The sequence below is a fragment of the Chlorocebus sabaeus genome, chromosome 8 (genome assembly GCF_047675955.1).
Source record: "Chlorocebus sabaeus isolate Y175 chromosome 8, mChlSab1.0.hap1, whole genome shotgun sequence".
In the NCBI taxonomy this organism is placed as follows: domain Eukaryota; kingdom Metazoa; phylum Chordata; class Mammalia; order Primates; family Cercopithecidae; genus Chlorocebus; species Chlorocebus sabaeus.
In genome coordinates this window covers 147,357,721-147,383,272 of record NC_132911.1, presented here as the reverse complement: position 1 = coordinate 147,383,272, position 25,552 = coordinate 147,357,721, and the positions used below count along the sequence as shown (strand labels likewise).

General features: G+C 53.2%; 1 protein-coding gene and 1 long non-coding RNA gene across 3 annotated transcripts; one reads left to right on the top strand and one right to left on the bottom strand.

Annotated features, from left to right (window-relative positions):
* Positions 1–1,518: 1,518 nt before the first annotated feature.
* ZNF707 (zinc finger protein 707) lies at positions 1,519–12,754 on the bottom strand. Of its 2 annotated transcripts, XM_038000033.2 has the most exons (6): positions 12,418–12,754; positions 12,071–12,198; positions 6,609–6,675; positions 5,505–5,631; positions 4,378–4,491; positions 1,519–3,187 (listed from the first exon to the last, which is right to left on the bottom strand). In XM_038000033.2, exons 3-6 carry the CDS (start codon positions 6,621–6,623, stop codon positions 2,328–2,330), a joined length of 1,116 nt encoding a protein of 371 aa, XP_037855961.2. In that variant the 5' UTR covers positions 6,624–6,675; positions 12,071–12,198; positions 12,418–12,754; the 3' UTR covers positions 1,519–2,327. The 2 variants fall into 2 exon arrangements, with proteins under 2 accessions (XP_037855961.2, XP_072874579.1); XM_073018478.1 differs by lacking the exon at positions 6,609–6,675.
* Positions 11,763–25,552, top strand: LOC140712254 (uncharacterized). Its single transcript, XR_012093794.1, has 3 exons — positions 11,763–11,800; positions 14,413–14,567; positions 24,925–25,552. It is a non-coding gene; the product is annotated as an uncharacterized lncRNA (long non-coding RNA).

Here is a 25,552-nt window from a genome sequence, read left to right as displayed (position 1 = left end):
CTCAGCCCACCCGCCTGACTCAGTCCACCCGACTCAGCCCACCCGACTCAGCCCACCCGCCCGACTCAGCCCACCCGCCCGACTCAGTCCACCCGCCCGACTCAGCCCACCCGACTCAGCCCACCCGACTCAGTCCACCCGACTCAGCCCACCCACCCGACTCAGTCCACCCACCCGACTCAGCCCACCCGCCCGACTCAGCCCACCCGCCCGACTCAGTCCACCCGCCCGACTGAGTCCACCCGACTCAGCCCACCCGACTCAGTCCACCCGCCCGACTCAGTCCACCCGACTCAGCCCACCCGCCCGACTCAGTCCGCCCGACTCAGTCCACCCGCCTGACTCAGTCCACCCGCCTGACTCAGTCCACCCGACTCAGCCCACCCACACGACTCAGCCCACCCGACTCAGCCCACCCGACTCAGCCCACCCGACTCAGCCCACCCGCCTGACTCAGTCCACCCGACTCAGCCCACCCGCCCGACTCAGTCCACCCGACTCAGTCCACCCGCCCGACTCAGCCCACCCGCCCGACTCAGCCCACCCGCCCGACTCACAGCCCAACCACCCGACTCAGCCCACCCGCCCGACTCACAGCCCAACCGCCCGACTCAGCCCACCCGCCCGACTCAGCCCACCCGCCCGACTCAGTCCACCCGACTCAGCCCACCCGCCCGACTCAGTCCACCCGCCCGACTCAGTCCACCCGACTCAGCCCACCCGCCCGACTCAGCCCACCCGACTCAGCCCACCCGACTCAGTCCACCCGACTCAGCCCACCCACCCGACTCAGTCCACCCGACTCAGTCCACCCGCCCGACTCAGCCCACCCGCCCGACTCAGCCCACCCACCCGACTCACAGCCCACCCGCCCGACTCACAGCCCACCCGCCCGACTCAGCCCACCCACCCGACTCAGTCCACCCACCCGACTCAGTCCACCCGCCCGACTCACAGCCCAACCACCCGACTCAGCCCACCCGCCCGACTCAGCCCACCCGCCCGACTCAGCCCCTGCCCACATTTCCACGATTGTCTCAAAAGTGACTTTGCACTTGGTTTGTTCATATCAGGGTCACATACAGCCTGCTCGGCCTTTCTGTGTGCCCGGCTTCCAGAGGAAAGGTTGCCTTCTGGTGGCATCTCCGGCCGGGTCTGGCTCGGGGCTTCCTCTTGGTGTGTTCAACCTTCTCCTGGTCCCCCTGTTTCTTGTAAACTCGTTTCTGATTCCAGCATTACGTGTGCATGTGTTGGCTGGAAATCTTTTTTTTTTTTTTTTTTTTGAGACAGAGTTTCAGTCTTGCTCCCCAGGCTGGAATGCAGTGGCACAACCTTGGCTCACTACAACCTCCACCTCCTGGATTCAAGCGATTGTCCTGCCTCAGCCTCCCGACTAGCTGGAACTTCAGGCGTGAGCCACCGCGCCTGGCCTGGCTGCAATTCTTAAAGAAAAACAGTCAAAAGCAAAAATCCTTCAACAATTCAGCTAACCTGAAACACGGCAGTGTCCCCGATCCATTTCCACAGGGGTCTTCCCTTGGGATCACCACTGGCAGATTTTTATTTCTGGCTGGATAGGACACCTTAAGTTTCAAACAAAGAGGTCACCTCTTCTCCACAAAATGCACTATGGTGAATATGGCCACCTCACTGCCCTGAGACCCAACTCGATCTGCCAATTTCAGGTGTGTGACCCAGGCTCTGACCAACAGAGCTAGGTGGGGGCCATCCCCGCAACACTGGGGGTGGCCCTGACCTAACCGGCTGAGCACCACTCCCTAATCCTTGAATAAGGCTCAGTATTACAAAGGCTCTTGTTTCTATGGCCCAGTGAAGAGGCTGCAGGAGGGTCTTTGCCTCTGTGCAATGCCTCGCCCAAGACATTGACAGGAAGGGAAGCCAGACCAGGCAGCAAACATGGAGTGCAGAGCCAGGAAGGAAAGGCCCAGCAGACAGCGACTCAGGGCCAGGGTGGAGTCCCTAAGCCAGACAGCTGTGAGCACCGGGCAGGCTTCTCCACCTCTGCGCCTGGCCTGGCATGTGGCTCTGTGGTCACACATGCTCTCAGCACATCCCCAGGGTGCCCGGCACTGGGGTGCAGCCCCTGCCATCTCCAGAGCCCCCACCATCTCCGGCGTACCCATGGATTCGCTTCTCCCACCTGGCAGTTTTCCCAGTAAAACTTCTCGGGGGACTGGAGAGCTTTGAGGACTGAGAAGGCTTCTTTTCAGGCTGATTTTCCAGGCTGAAGAGCAACTTCTCACTGCAGCTCTCCCTCAGGGCCCAGTACTCCCACAGCGGTACAGCACCCCACGCTTCAGGGGCCCCTACACCTCCCCGTGCCTGTGAGTTCTTTGATGCCGCGTGAAGAAGCCCAGGTGACGGAATCCTTTCCCGCAGTGGCCGCACTCGTAGAACCTCTTTGTCAGGTGCAGCCTCCGGTGGATGCTGAAGCCCTTGGGCCACCGGAAGGACTTGCCACACTCGGCACAGGTATAGGGTTTCTCCCCGCTGTGGACCCTCTGATGGTGGCTGAGGTTCTCCTTGGTCCGGAAGGCCTTGCCGCAGTCCGCGCAGTAGAACGGCCGCTCCCCGGTGTGCACCAGCTGGTGTCTGAGGAGGTTGGATTTCTGCTTGAAGGCTTTCCCACAGTCGCCACACGAGTAGGGCCTGTGTTCGGTGTGGACCTTGCGGTGCTGGGCCAGGCGGTCCTTCAGGCTGAACGCCTGCCCACAAGCCTCGCAGCAGAAGGGCTTCTCGTGCGTGTGGTTCTTCTGGTGACGCTGCAGGTTTGAAGCCCACCGGAAGGTCTGGCCGCACTCGGGGCACTTGAAGGCCTTGGTCCCCGTGTGCACCGTCTGGTGAGCGAGCAGCCGGCTGTGGCAGCTGAGCGCCTTCCCGCACGTGCCGCAGATGAACGACAGCTCCATGGCGCACTGCTTCCGGCGCTCTCTGCGGCCCGGCCGCTGCCCACAACACTTCGTGAGCATCTGACAAGCAAAAGCCGTGGGCTTGGCGTCTGTCCTTTCTGGAGCAGCTCTGGGAAGCTGCCCGTCATCCGTGTCCACCCCGAAGCTCTTCTGAAAGCTGCTTCCCTCCCTGGTTCTTTCTCGCTTCACATGGGTTTTCTTATGAGCCCAAGCTGGATGGTCACAGTGTCTCTTGGGGTCTGCAGATTTCCTTGCCCCTGTGGAAGGAACAGATACCCTTACACAGAAGCCAGTGGCCCATGGCCAGGCAGTGCCTCCTGCTGTGTGCGTCAACTGGCTTCTATCTACTCAGCTCATTCCACGTGGCTACAAGTGATCAGGAAAACTCGTTCAAAGAAACACAGATGAGCCACAAAGATCAACAGCGGAAACCAAGATGAGCTCAGATGGTTCCCCAGCCCCGGTGGCACGCAGGACACCTGGCACTGCTACGTGAGGGAGCACCGACACATGGCTGCCAATCAACAGAAGCAACTGGGCCAAGAGAATGTCCTTTCACCCTGTCCACGCCAGCAAGCCCCGCTCATGCAGGTGGAGGTGGTGCCAGGATATCATCTGGAAGATGGGTAGCTCCACGTGATTCTCAACCACTCAGCCTCGGAGCCATAGCTCCCTCCAGCTGGGGACTCCACAGGCCCAGGGACCCGACACTCCCCAGCCGGGGGCTCCACAGGCCCAGGGACCCGACACTTCCCAGCCGGGGACTCCACAGGCCCAGGGACCCGACACTCCCCAGCCAGGGGCTCCACAGGCCCAGGGACCCGACACTCCCCAGCCGGGGGCTCCACAGGCCCAGGGACTTCCCAGGGCTCGTGTTCACATAGCTGCTCCATCCCATTCTGAAAATCTAAGTAAAAAGCAAACCCCTTCTGACCACTGGCCCAAGAGCACCCCTCACCTAATGGAGGGAAGCACGGCCACTGTCCCAGTTTTGCAAACAGGGATGTGGAGCAAACTCCTACCCAGAGCCACGTGCAGTCAGCACCGGTCAGTACCCTGGAGACCCTCACGTGCAGTCAGTACCAGGCCTGTGGCCCCACGTGGCCATCACAGGGAGTTCAGACACCTACACAAACGGCCTCCGCCAGACAGCACCTGGGTGGCTAGGTGCAGCCTTCAAGTGTCACTCTGGCCTCAGGCCCCTCCCAAGCTGCAGCTGTACGTCATCCTGCACCACCGTGCCTTACGAGCCCCGGCCCCTGGCCAGGGCCATCAGGGCAGGAGCGTGGCTGCCCCATGTCTCTAAGGCCTAAGTTAGGGAGCGGCTGTGTGTCCCACTCTCCCATGGGAAGGACGCACCCTCGGTCACTGCAGTGTGCTGAGCACTCACCCAGGAGCTGTGGCCGCAGGGACGGGGCCAGCCGAGCCCAAACAACCCAGCACTCACCTGGCCAGTGGCCCCTCTGCACTGCCTGGAGCTCAGGGCTCTCCCGGTCTTCAACCCACGGCTCCTCCCACTGTTCCAGGCGAGAGACGAGGTCCGGTCTGGGGCTGCAAAATCCTTTTCAAAGGAGAGAAAAGGTTCTATTTTACTTGTACTGAGGACAAAGTGAGGGTTGAGGCTCAGAGCAGTTCTGCATTAGCCTAAGAGGCCAGGCAAGCCCAGCCCTCGGGGCGGCCCTGGAGAAGCTACCCTGAAGCAGAGATGACAGGAAGGGAGGGGCCTGGACACCAAGGCCCACGGAAGGCCCTGGCAAGGTCACAGGAAGGAAGATGAGGATGCCTCCAGGGAGCCTGAGAGAAACGCTGAGTGGGCCCCTCTGTCTACACAGGCCAAGAACTTCCAGCTTCTGAGCCCCCTTGGCTGGGAGGCTCCACGACCATCCTGGAGCAGCCAGGCGCTGAGGCAGCAGCAGAGCTCACCCCATGCTCACCCCACGCTCACGCAGCACTCGGCCCGCGCTCACCCCACGCTCACGCAGCACTCGGCCCGCGCTCACCCCAGGCTCACCCCACGCTCGGCCCGCGCTCACCCCACGCTCACCCCCGCGCTCGGCCCGCGCTCACCCCCGCGCTCACGCAGCACTCGGCCCGCGCTCACCCCACGCTCGGCCCACGCTCACCCCACGCTCACCCCACGCTCACCCCACGCTCACCCCGCACTCGGCCCACGCTCACCCCACGCTCACCCCGCACTCGGCCCGCGCTCACCCCACGCTCACCCCACGCTCACCCCACGCTCGGCCCGCGCTCACCCCACGCTCACCCCACGCTCACCCCGCACTCGGCCCGCACTCGGCCCGCGCTCACCCCACGCTCACCCCACGCTCGGCCCGCACTCGGCCCGCGCTCACCCCACGCTCACCCCACGCTCGGCCCGCACTCGGCCCGCGCTCACCCCACGCTCACCCCACGCTCACCCCACGCTCACCCCGCGCTCGGCCCGCGCTCACCCCACGCTCACCCCATGCTCACCCCACGCTCACCCCGCACTCGGCCCGCGCTCACCCCACGCTCACCCCACGCTCGGCCCGCGCTCACCCCACGCTCACGCAGCACTCGGCCCGCGCTCACCCAGGGCAGCCATACTGCTGAAGTTGTCCAGCATCACGTCCCGGTAGAGGGCCCTCTGGCTGGGCTCCAAACACGCCCACTCCTCCCTTGAGAAGTAGATGGCCACGTCCCTGAAGGTCACCGGCTCCTGCAACACACACAGCTCCCGAAGTGGCCATTCCCAAGAAAAAGAAGGCTCAGCCCACAGGTCTGGGCGGGAAGGGGGAATCAGGGTGGCCCTGCTGTGGACTGATTGTTTGCGTCCCCTAAATCCATATACTGAAGCCCGGAGCCCCGAGTGGCTGTGTCTGGAAATGGGCCTCTGTGGAAGAGATTAAGGTTAAGTGAGGTCAGAAGGGTGGGGCCCTGACCCATGGGCCCGGTCCTCACAGGAGACTCCAGAGAGCTCCCCGCCTCCCTCACCGAACACGAGTCAACACAGCACAACAGTGGCTGTCTGCAAGCAGGCCACTGGCCCCGCCAGAAACCAGATCTGCAGCACTCTGATCTTGGACATCAGCCTTCAGAACAGAGGAAGTGCACGTCTGTAAACTGCCCGGTGTGTTGTACTTGGTTACGGCAGCTCTAGTGGACTAAGAGAATCTAGTCTATTTTCCTACAACAGCCACTACTCTCCTAGTGTCAATGAATCCAATTTTCTTTTCTTTCTTTTCTTTTTTGAGATGGAGTTTCGCTCTGTCACCAGGCTGGAGCGGTGGCGTGATCTCGGCTCACTGCAAGCTCCAACTCCCAGGTTCAAGCAGTTCTCCTGCCTCAGTCTCCCGAGTAGCTGGGACTACAGGTGTCCGCCACCACGCCCAACTAATATTTTGTATTTTTAGTAGAGACGGGGTTTCACCATGTTAGCCAGGATGGTCTCAATCTCCTGACCTTGTGATCCACCCACCTCAGCCTCCCAAAGTGCTGGGATTACAGGCATGAGGCAATGCACCCAGCCCCAATTTTCTTTTCTCTTTCCCCACCCCTTAAGAGAGAAGGCAAAAGGGCAGACATGGGCACAGTGCCAGGGAAGCTGCTGCCACAGACCCTCCCCGCGTGTGTGCTGGGGTCTCAGGCAGCCAGCAGGGCAGAAGGGAGGCTGCGCTCGGCAGCGGCAGGGCTCACCTGGGCCATGTCCATGGGAACAGCGAGGCCACACCTCTGGGGAAGCACAGCGCCAAGGAGGGCAGATCTTCGGAGAAAAGAAATGTAAGCGGGCGTAGCCGGCCCAGGAATGCCCACCCCACCTGACCGTAGGAGCCCCCCACTCAGCAAATCAAGGGGAATTCAGGAAAAATGAGTGATGCACACGCAGGGTCTGCTCTGTAACTACCGACAGCCACCAGGTGTGGGGAAATTTGGCAGTGCTGAGGAGTCAACATATCTTTAAGGGACAGCTGGGTGCGGTGTGCCACCTGCCACACACAAGAACTCTGAAATACCAGACAGCAAGCCAGGCCTGTCACCAGAGGAGGAGAGACGCCAGCCACTGCTGGCTGCAAACACATGACCGGAGAGTCTAACTGCAACTGAGGCGTCTGGGGCTCCTCCTCAGGAGACAGGCATGCAGCCGTTCCCGCGGTGCTGTGCCCGGAGGATGCTCTCGGGTACACTATGAGGAGGCCACCTGGCAGCCTTCCCCGAAGTGAAAACCTGGGGGAAAGTTTTCACCCACCTGCACTCCAGCCTGGGTGTCAGACTGAGACCCTGTCTCAAAAAAAAAAAAGCCCCAAGAAATCCCATTAATCTTCACTCAGTCTCCAGGTCAAGCCACGAGCTCCCCTAAACCTTAGGGTTCGGGCCCACTGAGATCCAGCTTCTACCCCCAGGTCTGTGGAGAACCACCCTGGCATCCCACTGCCCTCCTGCCACAGTGGGTCTTGCCTCCTTCCTGAGTAAAGCTCAGAGCCCCAATATGCAGAAGAGGCCAGCCTCACAGGCGCCCCTGAGAAGAGACAGAACCAGCTGGAGGAAGATGGCCCATGCCTGGTTACCTTGTCAGGGGAGGGGAGGAGATGTTGCTCTAGACCCTACAGACACGGAAGTATCATAAAGGGCTGTCAGGAGCAACTCATGCAAACAGGTTCAGCAACTGAGATGAAACGGACAAACTCCACAAAAAACACAGGATTATGAAACTGACGAAAGGGAAGCCACACAGCCTTTCTTCTGATAAGGGAATTGAAAATGTAACTTGAACCCTTCCCATGAGGAAAATACCACACCCAACTGGGTTCCCTGGTAAGCTCCGCCAAAGCCTACGGAAGCACAGTACTGATCTTAGAAGCTACTTAGTGAACAGAGGAAGAGCAGACACTATTCAGTCTGTCTTTTTTTTTTTTTTTTTTTTTTTTTTTTGAGGCGGAGTCTCGCTCTGTGGCCCAGGTTGGAGTGCAGTGGCCAGATCTCAGCTCACTGCAAGCTCCGTCTCCCGGATTTACGCCATTCTCCTGCCTCAGCCTCCCGAGTAGCTGGGACTACAGGCGCCCGCCACCTCGCCCGGCTAGTTTTTTGTATTTTTTAGTAGAGATGGGGTTTCACTGTGTCAGCCAGGATGGTCTCGATCTCCTGACCTCGTGATCCACCCGTCTCGGCCTCCCAAAGTGCTGGGATTACAGGCTTGAGCCACCACGCCCGGCCTATTCAGTCTATCTTAATCAGGCCAGCAAAACCCAAACCAAAAACCTGATAGAGATATTACAAGGGGCCAAGCACAGTGGCTCACACCTATAATCCCAACACTCTAGGAGACTGAGGCAGGAGGACTGTTCGAGGCCAGGAGTTGCCCAATCTGTCTCTATAAAAAATAGAATTAGCAGGGTGTGGCGGTGGACATATGCAGTCCCAGCTGCTCAGGAGGCTGAGGTGGGCGTATTGCTTGAATACGGGAGGCACAGGTTGCAGTGAGCTGAGCTCATGCCACTGCACTCCAGCCTAGGTGTCAGACTGAGACCCTGTCTCAAAAAAAAAAAAAAAAAAAAAAAAAAAAGAAAAAGATATTACAAAAAAATTACTTATCAAACTCTCATAAACACAAATTCTCAAAAAATATTAGGAAGCCAAATCCAGCAGTTTATAAAAAGAATTCTCGGTCATGACCAAGTGACGTGGACCCTAAGAGTACACAGCTGGTTTGATCCCCATTAGCTGCAGCTGGTGCCCAGGAGGCTCCCTCCACCACGTGTGTTCAACACTCACTGCAGGGGGCAGCTCCCTCGGTGTTCACCCCTGCCCCTCGTCCCTCCCACCTCCAGCACAGCAGGTACACAGACCTTCCCTTTCTCCTTCTGACACTCACGGGTGGCTACATTAACTGCTACATGTTTTCAGGAATATACTTTTCAACTTGAGATTTTTTTTTCACCCTTTCAACAGCATGGCATCAACTTTAATCACAATGACTTCCCGAACATTTGAAAACGACGTAACTAACCACATTAACAGAATAAAGGAGAAAACCATATGACAGCTATTATCTCAATAGATGCAGAAAAGGCATTTATTAAAACTCAAGACCTAATCCCAACAAAAACTCTCGGCAAACAAGGAACAGAAGAAAACTTCCTCATCCCGGCAAACCTGCAACCAACAACCTGCTTCATGGGCCACTATGGAACTCTTTCCCTCTGAGACCAGGAACAAGCAGGGCTGTGTACCCACTGCTTCTCTTTATCACCTTATTGGAGGCCTGAGCCAGTGCAAGGAGGTAGAAAAAATACATAAAGCCATAAGATTACAAATAAAGAAGTAGGTCGGGCGTGGTGGCTCATGCCTAGAATCCTAGCACTTTGGGGCACTGAGGCAGGTGGATCACCTGAGGTGGAGAGTTTGAGACCAGCCTGGCCAATATGGTGAAACCTCGTCTCTACTGAAAATACAAAAAGTAGCCAGGCATGGTGGCAGGCACCTGTCATCCCAGCTACTTGGGAGGCTGAGGCAGGGGAATCGCTTGAACCCAGGACATGGAGGTTGCGGTGAGCCAAGATCGCACCATTGCACTCCAGCCTGGGCAACAAGAGCGAAACTCCATCTCAAAAAAAAAAAAAAAAATTCACAAATTGGAGGTAGAAGTTGTAGTGAGCCAAGATTGTGCCACTGCACTCCAGCCTGGGTGACACAGAGAGACTGTCCTCACAACATTGGGGTAGGCAAACATTTCCTTCATGGATCCCCAAAAGCATTTTTAAAAAATTACAAATTCAGGCTGGGTGCAGTGGCTCACGCCTGTAATCCCAGCACTCTGGGAGGCTGAGGTGGGCGGATCACCTGAGGTGGGGAGTTCGAGACCAGCCTGGCCAACAGGCTCTCTCTTCAGTCGAGAAGGGAGAAACCTCTTCTCTACTAAGAATACAAAATTAGCTGGGCATAGTGGCGCATGCCTGTCATCCCAGCTACTCAGGAGGCTAAGGCAGGAGATTTGCTTGAACCCGGGAGGTGGAAGTTGTGGTGAGCCAAGGTCGCACCACTGCACTCCAGCCTGGGCAACAAGAGCAAAGCTCTGTCTCAAGAAAAAAAAAAAAAAATCACAAATTGGATTTATCAGAATTAAACATTTTTGTTTATCATGGCAGTCAAGAAAAAAAATAAAGGAGACTGGGTGCAGTGGCTCATGCCTGTAATCCCAGCACTTTGGGAAGCTAAGGCAGGAGGATTGCTTGAGGCCAGGAGTTTGAGACCAGCCTGGGCATGATAGGGAGACCTCTGTCTCTACTATTTAATTAAAAAAAATTTTTTTAAAAAGAGACACAAAGGCAAGCCACAGAATAAGAGAAAATATTCCCAATACATGTATCTGACAAACGACTTATATAAAGAACTGTAACTCCTACAAATCAATAAAAAAGAAAAATAAAATTTAAACTGGGCAAAATATTAGAACAGACACTTCAACCAAAGTGATACAACGGTCTATAAAAACATGAAAAGGCACATTGAGCACACGGGTCATGGGTGGTGTTTTCCAATCAAACGACTTGCTGAGTTCCTCTAGCAAGTAGCAATGACCACAGTGATAAAAATAACAGCTCCCGGCCAGGTGCAGTGGCTCACGCCTGTAATCTCAGCACTTTGGGAGGCCACGGCAGGTGGATCACCTGAGGTCAGGAGTTTGAGACCAGCCTGGCTAACATGGTGAAACCTCGTCTCTACGACAAGTGCAAAAAATTAGCTGGGCTACTCACGAGGCTGAAGCAGGAGAACTGCTTGAACCAGGGAGGCGGAGGTTGCAGTGAGCCATGATTGTGCCACTGCACTTCAGCCTGGGGGACAGAGCAAGATTCTGTCTCAAACAAAAACAAAAACACCAGTTCCCCTCAGCTGAACAGCTGTGTTTGCACTACAACCTGGGCTGGGCTTCCCAGCCTGGAAAGCAGAGTCGGGGAGAACCGTGAGATAGGCCAGAAAAGGGGCTAAGGTCAGATTATTCAAGGCATTCTGAGCCATGGTTTCATGTGTAATGCGACAGAAGTTTAATACAGGAGAACAGAAGGATACTGTCATAGCTGCTTTTTTTCCCCAGGCAAATTAACACAGGATTTTTTTTTTCTGAGGCAGGGTCTCGCTCTGTCACCCAGGCTGGAGTGTGGTAGCCCAATCACAGCTCACTGCAGCCTCGACCTCCTGGGCTCAAGTAATCCTCCCACCTCAGTTTCCCCAGTAGCTGGAACCAAAATCGCATGCACCACCATGTCCTGCAATTGTTTAAATTTTTTGCAGAGAGGGGATCTCACTATATTGCCCAGACTGATCTCAAACTCCTGGCCCCAAGAGATCCCCTGGCCTCGGCCTCCCAAAGTGCTGGGGTTACAGGCGTCAGCCACAGCATCTGGCCTAAGCTACATTTTTAAAATGTATTATTATTATTATTATTTTTTTAATGAGATGAAGTCTCGCTCTGTTGCCCAGGCTGGAGTGCAGTGGCGTGATCTCCGCTCAGTGCAACCTCTGTCTCCCAGGTTCAAACGATTCTCTTGCCTCAGCCTCCCCAGAGTAACTGGGATTACAGGTGCACACCACCACACCCGGCTAAATTTTTGTATTTTTTGTAGAGACGGGGTTTCACCATGCTGGCCAAGTTGGTCTCGAACTCCTGGACTCAATGATCCACCTGCCTCGGCCTCCCAAGTGCTGAGATTACAGGCGGGAGTCACCTCTCCTGGCTAAGCTACATTTTTAAAAAGATCCTCTGTGATGAACAAATGAGAAAGCAGCAAAACAAGATGGGGGTGGGGAGAAGATAGGGAGGCGATCAGGTGAGAGAGGAAGAGCCATAGGGAGGCGATCAGGTGAGAGAGGAAGAGACATAGGGAGGCGATCAGGTGAGAGAGGAAGAGCCAGGATTGGGACTTACAGGGTGGGAATGGCAAGGAGGCAAATGGTTCAGTTACGGAGCTAACGCACCAGTGACTGACTGTGCGGCTGGGCGTGGGCAGGAAAGGGGAAGCAGTGAATCTCGGGTTTCTGCCTCCTCCCCTTCGCGGTGGAATGCCTGGGAGGACCAGTGGGTGGGGGGTGGAGGTTACAGGAGCTCAGCCTGGGGCAGGGGAGCTTTGAGTGTTATGAACTAAGTCTAAGCGCTTGGGTCTCACCGGAGCGGTGCGGGCTGGAGGCACAGGTGTGGAAAGTGTCTATGAGGGATAATGCGGTCACGATCGTGGACGGGGTCAGCCGGGGAGAAACCAGCTTCAAGAGGATACACAACTGGGTCCTGACAAACCTGCAAGTGTAAGGGGCGAGGAGAGAAGAGGAGGCTGAGCCGGAAGAAGCCGAAGAACAGCCCCCGAATAGCCCGGGTCACAGGCAGCCTCCCGGGTCTGTCCCAGCAGCCGCCACGCTGGGTTTCACAGCCCTGGGGCGGCCGCAGAATTAGAAGGTCAGACAGCCCACGACCCAGGGACGCAGGGACAGAGGGGCGGCGGGGACACGGCGCACTCACCACCAGGGCGTCCTCAACAAGGATGCTGCATCCGCTACGCCGCGCCGGTAGCCCAGACTTTTACAAACTTCCCCAGCGGAAGTTGTTATCCGACAGCTTCCGGCCCCTCTAGGAGCCCACGTCTCGGTGGTGCGCGCTGTCCGTCCAGGCCGCCCGTCTGGCCCGGCCTGTGGCTCTGCCCCGGCCAGCAGGTCCCTCCCCATCACAGCCAAACGCCACCACGACCGGCTGATTTTTTTGTTTTTTTAGTAGAGACAGGAGTTTCACCATGTTGGCCAGGCTGGTTTTGAACTGCGACCTCAGGTGATCCGCCTGCCTTGGCCTCCCAAAGTGCTGGGGTTACTGGCGTGAGCCACGGAGCCCGGCCCTCGTAACCTAAAGTTGGCCTAAAGGTTTCTCCTACAAAGTGAACTGTAACCTAACTGGAGGTGTGAACAGACTATCACTTGCTCTGGTACCAGTCACTCAGTTTCAGCCAATCAAGGGTGTAGGGTCCAGCCCTGTGGGGCTAAGCGAGTGTTCTCCCCGTGTGCCGAGACGAGAGATTGTAATAAATAAAGACACAAGACAAAGAGATAAAGAGAAAACAGCTGGACCCAGGGGACCACTACCATCAAGACGCGGAGACTGCCAGGCGCGGTGGCTCAAGCCTGTAATCCCAGCACTTAGGGAGGCCGAGACGGGCGGATCACGAGGTCAGGAGATCGAGACCATCCTGGCTAACACGGTGAAACCCCGTCTCTACTAAAAAATACAAAAAACTAGCCGGGCGAGGTGGCGGGCGCCTGTAGTCCCAGCTACTCCGGAGGCTGAGGCAGGAGAATGGCGTGAACCCGGGAGGCGGAGCTTGCAGTGAGCTGAGATCCGGCCACTGCACTCCAGCCCGGGCTACACAGCAAGACTCCGTCTCAAAAAAAAAAAAAAAAAAAAAAAAAGACGCGGAGACTGTTAGTGGCCCCGAACGGCTGGGCACGCTGATATTTATCACATACAAGACAATGCAGGATGTGCAGCCCAGGCCCAAGGGCGCTGGCACAGGGCAGGGGACTCTACCAGCTAGTAGGTGGTGCCAAACAAGTGTTGGGCCCTGACTGTGGAGGCCAAGGTGTTTATGAGACTGGTGCTGCCCATCATGACTGGGTGCTGTTGGAGCTACCAGTCGCACATCCAAGGGGCCAGCAGTTTACTAGGAGATGGAAGTGGAGTCTAGGATTGGGCTTGGGCAGGTCCAGAAGACACAAGGATGGCCCAGGTCCCCGTGCCACCCTCTGTCTTCTGGGCCTCTCCCCAAGCCCACGCCTGTGGCTCCATGGAGAGGTCCCTGAGCCCTGCTGCAGGAGACGGGTAGTCTCATACCTGGCTTATGGAGGGGCCCGGTGTGCTCTGAGGCCCTCCAGACAGAGCAGGGCTCCTGCGGCAAGGCAGTCGGTGAAGGGCAGCTCCAGCCCACCTCACAGTGGCCCAGCGGGTCCCCAAACCAAAAGCCAGTGCTAGAGCTCCAGAGCCTAGAAGCCACGCCCTGCAGCGCAGTCTTCACCTGTTGGGAACAGCCCCCCAAAACTGGCCATAAGCTGGCCCCAAAACTGGCCATAAACAAAATCCCTGCAGCACTGTGACATGTTCATGACGGCTGTAAACACCCATGCTGGAAGGTTGTGGGTTTACCAGAATGAGGGCAAGGAACACCTGACCCGCCCAGGGCGGAAAACCAATTAAAGCAAACAATAGCATGAGCCATCTGTGCCTTAAGGACGTGCTCCTAGTGCAGATAACTAGCCAGACCCATCCCTTTATTTCGGCCCATCCCTTCATTTCCCATAAGGGATACTTTTAGTTAATCTGTTATCTATAGAAACAATGCTAATGACTGGCTTGCTGTTAATAAATACGTGGGTAAACCTCTGTTCAGAGCTCTCAGCTCTGAAGGCTGTGAGACTCCCTCATTTCCCACTTCACTTCCCTATATTTCTGCGTGTGTGTCTTTAATTTCTCTAGTGCCACTGGGTTAGCGTCTCCCTGACTGAACTGGTCTTGGCAAGTGGCGTCCATCGTGGGAGCTCCAATCCAGGTGGAAGGGTTGCCGGAGCGATGGCTAGAGAACGTGGAACTAAAATGAAGGACACCCAAGTACTCTTAAAGCAATGCCCGTGGTGAGTAAGAAGGGGAGCTTGGAAGCATCAGGGTAACAATGGGACAAGTGTGGGGTCTGGTTCATTCCACCTTGGAGCTTTTTCACACTGATGAGGAGGAGGAAGGAGAGTATAATGAAGTAACAGAAGAGGGTACAGAGCAGGTTTATTTGCCAGCTAAAGCTAAAGCAGCAAAGGAGGGAGAGGTTCATCTGTACCCTTCTACACCCCCTCATTATTTTGAAGAAAAAGACCCTCCAGATCTTCTTTTCCAGAGGACACTGGGGGAAAAGTAGTTGCCCCAGTGACTGTTCGAGCAGTGCCTCAAGCGATCGCTCTCAGTTCTATTCAGGCAGAAATTCAGCAAGCTAGAAGAGAGGGTGATTTAGAGGCTTGGCAGTTCTTAGAATACACCCCCAAGATCAACAGGGAAATATTATAGCTACATTTGGGCCTTTTTTTTTAAAATTCAGGAAAGCACATTTAGTTGATTATATCAAGGCCTGTGATGGTATCGGAGGTAATCTGCACAAGCCTACTCTGCTAGCACAGGCAGTGGCAGGACTGAGAGTGGATAAAGGAAATACTCCATTTCCTGGAGCTTGTTTTAACTGTGGGAAGCATGGTCATACTAAAAAAGAATGTAGAAAAAAATCAGTGAGTCAGGCCGCCAGATAGGGGAAAAAAGGAAACTGCTGAGCCTGAAATATGTCCAAAATGTAAAAAAGGAAAACACTGGGTTAGTCAGTGTCACTCTAAGTTTGATAAAGATGGGAACCTGATTTCGGGAAATGCCATGAGGGGCCCATCCCAGGCCCCATTCCAAACCGGGGCATTTCCAGCTCAGGCCATTCCCTCAGCCCTGTACAATGTCTGTGCCCTGCCACAGCCGGTAGTGCTGCAGTAGATTTATGCTGCACAAAAGCTGTGAGTCTTCTGCCTGGGGAACTCCCGCAAAACGTCCCAACAGGAGTCTGTGGACCCTTGCCAGCAGAGACAAGAGGATTACGTCTAGGAAGGTCTAGTTTAAGTTTAAAAGGGGTACAAATACATACAAGAGTCATTGATTCAGATTATAACGGGGAAATTCACATTGTTATATCTACTTCTGTTCCCTGGAAAGCAGAGCCAGGAGAGCGCATAGCACAGCTCCTGATTGTGCCATATGTGAGAATGGGAAAAAGTGAAATTAAATGAACAGGAGGATTTGGAAGCACAAATAAACAAGGCAAAGCAGCTTATTGGGTAAATCAAATCACTGATAAATGTTCTACCTGTGAGGCTGGGTGCGGTGGCTCATGCCTGTAATCCCAGCACTTTGGGAGGCCGAGACGGGCGGATCACAAGGTCAGGAGATCGAGACCATCCTGGCTAACATGGTAAAATCCTGTCTCTACTAAAAAATACAAAAAAGTAGCTGGGTGAGGTGGCGGGCGCCTGTAGTCCCAGCTCCTCGGGAGGCTGAGGCAGGAGAATGGTGTAAACCCGGGAGGCGAAGCTTTCAGTGAGCTGAGATCTGGCCACTGCACTCCAGCCTGGGCGACAGAGCGAGACTCCGTCTCAAAAAAAAAAAAAAAAAAAAAGTTCTACCTGTGAAATAACTACTCAGGGAAAGAAATTTAAAGGTTCGGTAGATACAGGAGCAGATATTTCAATCATTTCTCTACAGCACTGGCCGTCTGCATGGCCAATTCAACCTGCTCAATTTAACATAGTTGGAGTTGGTAATGTTATACCCAGACCGTTTGTTCCCAAAGAAGACCACCAGAGTCCAGAGTCAAAGCCAAGCGGCAAGGATCTTTACTACAAGTTCGAACTTGGTCCCTCCATTCCACAGCATACAAGAGGGCCTCGAACAATGCGAGTGCTTGCTTTTTATAGCCCGATGTAAACAGGATATGTAAAGTTACAGGGAACAAGGTAATTCTCTCAGTTACAGCATTACAATTGGTTAACATTATACATTTAGCATTCCTTATCGGAGATCTCCCAGGTGATGTTTTTCTGAAGTTTGAGAGAAATATGGAGGAATGTGTTTGTGCTGGGCTCAGGAAATTGGGAGATATATGGGGGATGTGCCTCATTCCTTTCATTCCCCCCTTCTTTTCAGGTAACTCTAGAGCCAATCTTGGGTCTTATAAGTTTGACTCTGTTTCACCGTTTACAGGTTGGTATTGGGCTCTGAGGACCATGAGCTGAACAGTGTCAAACCTTTCTCTGACAAACTGCAAAATTCTGTTAACAACACAAGGTCCTACGGTCAGCAGAAATAGTAGACTTAGCAGGGGTCCAAGGAAGGGGGCTAACAGAGAAAACATAGAGGAATTCCACCATTGGTCTGCAGCTGAAGCAAACTGCTGTGTTTTTACTTCAGTGCTTAACTTGCGTAACTGTTGGACCCGGCCTTCTACAAGCCCTGATTCATTTATGTAGAAACAACAGTCTTCTTTCAGAAACATACATGTACCACCTTTTTCAGCAGTGAGTAGGTCTAGGGCCCTCCAGTTCTGCAAGGTTACCTGGGCTAGGGACGTGAGCTGCCGCTGAAGGGAGGCAAGGGACTCAGCTGACTCCTCCATAGCAACGGCAAATTGTTGGTACCACTTGTTGCTTTCTATGAGGGTGTGACCTAGGGCTCCCCCCGCCATCCTGGCTGCAATGAGGGATGTGGTGAGGGAGATTCCTGCAATGAGGGGGAGAAATATGGCTCGTGCAGGTCTCAGTCTAGGGACTGGGTGAATAGCAGTACTAGTCCAGTTACCGGTGTACCCTAGGAACTCGCCAGCAATTAGTAGAGTCAACCGGGGAACTAATGTGACAGGAAGACACAGTAGGTTGGTAACAGAGGGACTAGATAGGTCCTTAGATAATGTCCCGTTACACCAGAAGAATATGCCCGGTGGAGCCCTTAGGGTGATATTAGGGGGCACTGTAGTGATGCTGCAGAGGCTGGAATTGGTTCCTGAGAAGCAGTAGGGAAACTTCTTCTGACTGGGGTTTAGGTATAGGGGCACGTTTAGGATAGGGGCATATGAGAGGTTTCGGAGGTTGTTAGCTTGGGCAGAGGTAGAGGATCCCCATGGCAGAGGGACAGCGGTTAGCGGTGAATGCCCTAGGGTGGCACACAGAAAGCAGCCAGACAGGCTGTGAAGTCCTGTAAGGTTAGCAAGCTCTAGTCCTTCTTGTAATAATTTTAACCAGGAGAAAGGACGTAAGTCTTGTGTTAGTCTGTTTTCCTGTCATTGGATATTCCCGTGGTCTCGGGGCAGTACTTGCACTAGGCCTCGCCACAGATAGAGGTGACTGCTAGGCCATGTGGAGGAGGGGGAGTAGTATACAGCCCCATGTTGAGGCGTGGTCCAGCGGGAGTTCCAGGGGTCTCTAACTATCCATGTATATGAAAAGTCTCCATCCCGTCTACGATGGAAGGGCCACTTAGGGTCTAACTGTTTTTTCTCTCCCCAATAACGGGACCTATGGATGTTACAATAGTTATAAGGACGGCCGGCATTTTGGTGCCACCAATAGTGTTTACAATTGTATTCAGTCTGATCAAACTCAAAACATATTATTGGTGTCACTGGTTTGGCTATTTGAAAGCCAGTAAAATTTAGTAAGATTGGGCTATTGCACCCTGAGGAGGGGCAATCAGCACTGGCCAATAATTTCCCGGGCTTATGAGGTTGTCTAGGGTGGGTTCAGTTTTCATAAAGCCAGAATCTCCAGACAAAGGGATTAGATGCTGGTTTGGTGTTTTCCCCAGCGGCCACTAGGGCGGCTAACGTTAGGTCTAGACTACCTAACTGCATGTTTGCAGTGAGCTATGTTGCCGGTGCAGGGTGAGTTTTAAGGGGTTGTTCTTAGCTCTGTCCACAGTCCACGTGGCCGGTGCTTCAGCCGCTGCCGTGATTGGTCCCAGAAGGTCGGAGGTTGGGTCCACTGGCTTGATGTGGGTGTAGTGGATCCACGATGCGATGCCTTCTACCTTTAGGGCGGTGGGTGTGGTCAGGAGTACCTGGAGTGGTCCCTTCCACCTGGGTTCTAGGGTCTCTTGTCGGTGTCGCTTAACCAGGACCCAGTCTCCCGGCTGGTATGGATGGGGTGTCGGTGGGGGACCGGTCTCATATAGTTCCTTCAGCTTGGGCCAGATTTCTTGATGAATTTTCTGCAAGGCTTGTAGGGAAAATAAGAATTCAGAGACATTTTCTCTTTCAGACTTAAGCAGATCGTCTTTTAAGCTGGGAACCAGGGGTGGAGGTCTGCCATACATGATTTCGTAAGGGGTAAGGCCCAGTCTGTAAGGGGTATTACGGGCCCGGAACAGAGTGTAGGGGAGAAGGACCACCCAATTAGCGCCAGTCTCCATAGTCAATTTAGTTAAGGTCTCTTTTAAGGTCCGATTCATCCTCTCTACCTGTCCTGAACTCTGGGGCCTGTAAGCGCAATGTAGTTTCCAATTTGCCCCAAGGATGGAAGCCAAATCCTGACTTACCTTAGCGACGAAGGCGGGCCCATTATCTGACCCTATCTGGACGGGGAAGCCATACCTGGGAAGGATATCTTCCAGAATTTTCTTTGCTACAACCTGAGCAGTTTCTCTTTTGGTTGGGAATGCTTCAGTCCACCCTGAAAAAGTATCTACAAAGACAAGTAAGTACCGATACCCGTACTTTCCTGGCTTTATTTCAGTAAAATCTACTTCCCAGTAGATACCAGGCCTGGTTCCCCTGAGGCTTGTTCCTGCTGCAGTCTGGGATTGGGGGTAGGCGTTGTTAAGCTGGCAGACTTTGCAACTTGCCACGATGCTGCTGGCCTTCTAGGCTGCATGTCTGAATTTGAGCTTAGAGCGTCTGATCAGGTCTATCATCTGCCGAGCACCCAGGTGGATGGTTCGGTGGATGTGTTCTAATACTTGTCCTAATTTTTCTGGTAGGATGGTTTGGTCATTAGTATCAGTCCACCACCCCTTCTGGATCTGTTTCAGGGGAAGTTTGTCAATCCACTGGAGATCTTGTTCTGAATAATCAGGGAAATATGACAAGTCCCGGGGGCCCGGGTCAGGGAGCTGGAGTGCAAGGAGTTGGCTGGGAGCCTTTGCCACATTTCTTGCAGTTTGGTCTGCCAGAAAGTTGCCTTGAGCAGTTGGAGTGGTTGGTTTCTGATGCCCTGGGCCACAATCCACCCGACAAGTGAGGGAATTCCTGGGGTCGGCGGGATTTTGTAGACTATGGATACCTGGGTTCGCAGAACTGGCTAAACCCTTGTATCAGGCAACACGGGGGCAGCAGCCATTTAATTGGACAAGTCCTCGTGGGTACAAGGGATTTTTGAATCCTTGCGGCAGCCTGGTCCATGTCAGTTGGCCACTTATGCCCCTTCCAGAGTCATTCCACTTGAAGGCGAAGAGCTTTTGGCTCTGAGGGGCTAAAGGCAAACTGAAGAAAGCATCTTTCAAATCTAAAACAGTGTACCATTGATGTTTAGGGTTTAGGGTACTCGAGAGGGTATACGGGTTAGGCACAGTTGGGTGTATGTCCACAACCCTCTTATTGATTTCTCTTAAGTCTTGTACAGGTCTGTATTCTCCACTATTAGGTTTTCGTACCGGCAACAATGGAGTATTCCAGAGCGAGTGACATGGGCGAAGGACCCCTTGGTCAAGGAGCCAGCGGATATGCGGGGCAATTCCTTTCCTGGCCTCTAGGGGCATCAGGTATTGGCGTACCCGCACAGGGTCTGTCCCAGGCTTAAGTTCAACAAACAAGGCAGGACGGTGTTTTGCTAGACCTAAGCCCCCCGTTTCCGCCCAAACTTCTGGATATTGCTGGAGCCAGGTTGCCATGTCCTGGTCAGGGGCCGCTAGCTCCTGGTGGAGCCGGTACTCATCTTCTAGGGTTATAGTCAGGACGGATACGGGCCGATGGTGGGAGTTGGTCATGACGGGCCCCTCAGGGAGGAAATGGACCTGTGCTCCCATTTTAGTTAACAGGTCTCTCCCTAATAGGGGACAGGGGCTCTCAGGGATGACCAGGAAAGAATGGGTTACATTCCTGGCTCCGAGGTTTACTGTCCTTTGTGTTGTCCATGGGTATTTCTTAACTCCTATGGCCCCTTGTACCCACGAGGACTTGGAGGATAATTTTCCATTAGTTTTAACTAGGACTGAGTGCTGTGCTCCCGTATTGACCAAGAACTGGACTGGGGACCCCTCCACTTGCAAAGTTACCCTAGGTTCGGGGAGGGGGTCCGAACCCCGTCTTCCCTAGTCTTCGTCTTGAGTGACTAGTATGGGTGTAGACCTAGGGGGTCCCTGTCCTCGTTGTTTCTTTTTGGGGCAGTCTCTTACCCAGTGGCCAGCTTCCTTACAGTAGGCACATTGGTCTTTGCTCAGATTATCATATCTGGGGAACCGCCTAGGTTGGGTGTTCTCTGGCTGTAGATGCTCTTTCTGTACTACTGCTGCCAGGACTTTGGTCATTTTTTCAGTGGCCTTTATTTGCTTTTCCTCTGGAGTATCTCTGTTATTATAAACCTGCTGGGCTATCTGAAGGAGGTCCTGAATCCGCTTTCCCTCTAAGTCTTCTAATTTCTGGAGTTTCCTTTTAATGTCTGGCACTGCCTGATTTACGAAAGACATTACAACAGCTGCCTGACTTCCTGGAGCCTCTGGGTCTATGGGGGTGTACTGTCTAAAAGCTTCTATTAATCTTTCTAAGTAGGTAGCTGGGCTCTCTGTCTTTCCCTGCAGAACAGAGTATACTTTAGCCAAATTAGTGGGCTTGCGAGCAGCTGTCCGGAGACCCGCCGTTAGAGTCTGACGATAAAGGCGTAGCCGTCCCCTACCTTCTGCCATGTTGTAGTCCCACGCCGGCCTGGTCAGAGGAAAAGTCGCATTTATGAGGTCGGGGTTGGCAGTCGGTTGACCGTCGTCCCCCGGGACCAGCTTTCTAGCTTCTACCTGTATTCTCTCTCACTCTTCCGTTGTGAACAAGATTTGGAGGAGCTGCTGACAATCATCCCAAGTGGGCTGGTGGGTGAACATGACACTATCCAGTAAAGCCATTAAATCTTTGGGGTTGTCTGAAAACCAAGCACTCTGGGTCTTCCAGTTATACAGATCACTGGTAGAGAATGGCCAGTACTGGAGCCTGGGGATTCCCGTGTCATCTGGGGGTCCTATTTCCCGAAGGGGTAGAGCAACTGTGGAGTCAGGCGGCTGGGGGGGCTAGCCCGCAAAGTGCGCCCTCACGTCCGCCCCGCCAGCCCTTCAGAGTTACTTTCACTCTCAGCGGGTCCATGTGTGCCGGCCGCCACCTATCCGCCTGCTCCCTCCCGCGGCTCAGCCCGGGGGGCGGGGGCCTATGGCCCAGAGGGGTACGGAGGGGGTTCTGTGAACAGTGGGTCCCCGCTATCAGGTAAAACAGGATGGGGGGGGCAATCGGCTGCTTGGATTTTAGCGGTCGAGCAACCAGTGCCTTACAAGGTTCAGGGGCTAATTGGAAAGGTGACAGCCAAGGAGGCGGGTTCTCAACTAGGTCCTGCCATATGAGGATATATGGGATTTGATCCAAGTGGCCTGCACGCCCAGGTAGGAAAATCTTGGACTTTAGTGATGACAGCAAGTCGGAACGTCCCTTCGGGTGGCCACCCCACATCAAAGGCAGGCCATTCGGAGCGGCATAGGGTAATGAGCTTTCCCCTCCTGATTTCCAAACTAAGATCATGGCCCCTTGCTCTTACATCTTTGAAATTACTTGTAAGGAGAGATAGGGGAGTGCTCTGGGTATTACCCATCCTGTACTAATTTGTAGTCTCTTCCTGTAAAGGAATATGGGTTAGAATCCCTGTAAAGGAAATCTGGCTTAATAATAATATCTAGTCGCAAGTGCGCTCCAGCAGCCTGGGTCAGAATCAGCTGCTCGGATCGCAATGGTGCTCAGGCAGCACAGATCACAAGCGGCTCCAGTAGCACAGATCGCAAGCGCGCACCGGTAGCCCGGGTCAGAGTTAGCTGCTCGGGTCGCGATCGCGCTCCGGCAGCCCAGATCACAAGCGCGCACCGGTAGCCCAGGTCAGAGTTAGCCGCTCGGGTCGCGATCACGCTCTGGCAGCCCAGATCGCAAGCGCGCACCGGTAGCCCGGGTCAGAGTTAGCCGCTTGGGTTGCGATTGCGCTCCGGCAGCCCAGATCGCAAGCGCGCACCGGTAGCCCGGGTCAGAGTTAGCTGCTCGGGTCGTGATCGCGCTCCAACAGCCCAGATCACAATTTAGATCAGACGAGAGCCAGGGGACATCTCCTACCAGTCTCTGCTGGCTATCTTATAGCGCGTCCACCAGGATGGCGCCAGCTCCAGTTTCAGACCTCGCGAGTCACAGATTCAGATTCAGAACAGACACAGACAGACAAACGGAGACGAGCCGGCTCACCTATCAGTAGATCGATCCTAGTAGATCCGTTGACCAGGGGTCTGGTGGGCTTGGGGAATCCCGGACGAGCCCCCAGATGTTATACCCAGACCGTTTGTTCCCCAAAGAAGACCACCAGAGTCCAGAGTCAAAGCCAAGCGGCTAGGATCTTTACTACAAGTTCGAACTTGGTCCCTCCATTCCACAGCATACAAGAGGGCCTCGAACAATGCGAGTGCTTGCTTTTTATAGCCCGATGTAAACAGGATATGTAAAGTTACAGGGAACAAGGTAATTCTCTTAGTTACAGCATTACAATTGGTTAACATTATACATTTAGCATTCCTTATTGGAGATCTCCCAGGTGATGTTTTTCTGAAGTTTTGAGAGAAATATGGAGGAATGTATTTGTGCTGGGCTCAGGAAGTTGGGAGATATATGGGGGATGTGCCTCATTCCTTTCAGTAAAACCCCTGAAGTATATCAAAGTAGTTGTATTTTGCACTGTGAAGGGCCCGATGGACAACCTGGGACTATTCAATCAATTATAACTTCTGTACCTATAAATTTATGGGGGAGAGATTTATTACAACAATGGGGAGCACAAGTTCTAATTGCAGAACAATTATGTATTCCTCAAAGTCAACATACAATGTATGAAATGGGGTATGTCCCTCGTATGGGACTAGAAAAAAATTTGCAAGGTTTAAAAGAACAGCTTCAAGCAGAAAGACAAAGTTCCCGCCAAAGATTAGGATATCATTTTTGATGGTGGACATTGTTAAGCCTCCAGAACCTGTACTTTTAAAATGGTTAACAGATAAGCCAATTTGGATAGAACAATGGCCGCTAAGTAAAGAGAAACTGGAGGCGTTAGAGGAATTAGTTACTGAACAATTAGGAAATGGGCGGCCGGGCGCCGTGGCTCACGCCTGTAATCCCAGCACTTTGGGAGGCCGAGGCGGGCGGATCACAAGGTCAGGAGATCGAGACCATGGTGAAACCCCGTCTCTACTAAAAAATAGAAAAAAATTAGCCGGGTGCAGTGGCGGGCGCCTGTAGTCCCAGCTACTGGGGAGGCTGAGGTAGGAGAATGGCGTGAACCCGGGAGGCGGAGCTTGCAGTGAGCCGAGATTGCGCCACTGCACTCCAGCCTGGGCGACAGAGCGAGACTCCATCTCAAAAAAAAAAAAAAAAAGGAAATGGGCACAGAGCTCCAACATGTTCCCCTTGGAATTCTCCAGTTTTCGTAATTAAGAAAAAATCAGGTAAACAGAGAATGTTAACTGACTTAAGAGCCATCAATTCCATTATACAACCTATGGGAGCATTACAGCCAGGATTGCCTTCTCCTGCTATAATTCCAAAAAATTGGCCTTTAATAGTCACAGATTTAAAAGACTGTTTTTACTATGCCCTTAGCTGAGCAAGACTGTGAACAGTTTGCATGTACAATTCCTGCAGTAAACAACCTGCAGCCTGCTAAGCGTTTTCATTGTTTCACAGATGGGACTCGTAATGGTAAAGCTTATTGTTCTGGTTTTAAAAGTATTCCAGATGCCTTATACTTCAGCTCAAAAAGCAGAGCTTGTAGCTGTAATTGAGGTATTGACTGCTTTTGATATGCCCATTAATGTGATTTGTGATTCTTCATATGTGGTTCACTCCACACAGTTAATTAAAAATGCTCAGTTACTATTTCATGCAGATAAACAACTGATGACAAAAACAAAAAAGGGGGAGAAATAGGGATTATGGGACAGCCCATACACAACTGAATCTAGCATTATTAACTGTCAATTTTTTGAGCCTGCCCAAAGGCCAGATGTTATCAGCAGCTGAACAGCATCTACAGAAACCAGCTGCAAAGAAAGAAGCAGAACAATTGATTTGGTGGAGAGATCCGATAACAAAAAGTTAGGAAATAGGTAAAATAATAACTTGGGGTAGAGGTTATGCTTATATTTCTCCAGGTCAAAATCAGCAGCCGATTTGGATACCATCAAGACACCTGAAACCTTATCATGAGCCAGATGCCAAGGAAGAGATTCTGGGAGGATCCCGAGTACCCCCCCGCCGGTTGCAGCCATGTTGAGACTGACACTGAGGAGGACCCCAACTGTCATGAGCAACACCTGTCGAACACAGCCACCCACCTGGGGACAGATCAAGAAGCTGTCACCGACGGCAGAAGAAAACCTGAGGAAAGCAGGACAGCTAGTCACAATGAGTAATTTAATGGTAGCTATGATAGTGATGATCACCATTGCCATGAGTATTCCTTCAACAAAGGCTGACACGGAGAACAGTTATACTAATTGGGCATATTTATCAATCTTGGCTGGCAATAATGCCTGGATGTTATCACTCTATGACACAGTTACACACGCTTTCTGAAGGACGTGCTCCTGCTGCAGATAACTAGCCCAACCCATCCCTTTATTTCGGCCCATCACTTCATTTCCCACAAGGGATACTTTTAATCTAGTATCTATAGAAACAATGCTAATGACTGGCTTGCTGTTAATATACACGAGTAAATCTCTGTTTGGGGCTCTGGGCTCTCAGCTCTGAAGGCTGTGGGACCCCTGATTTCCCACT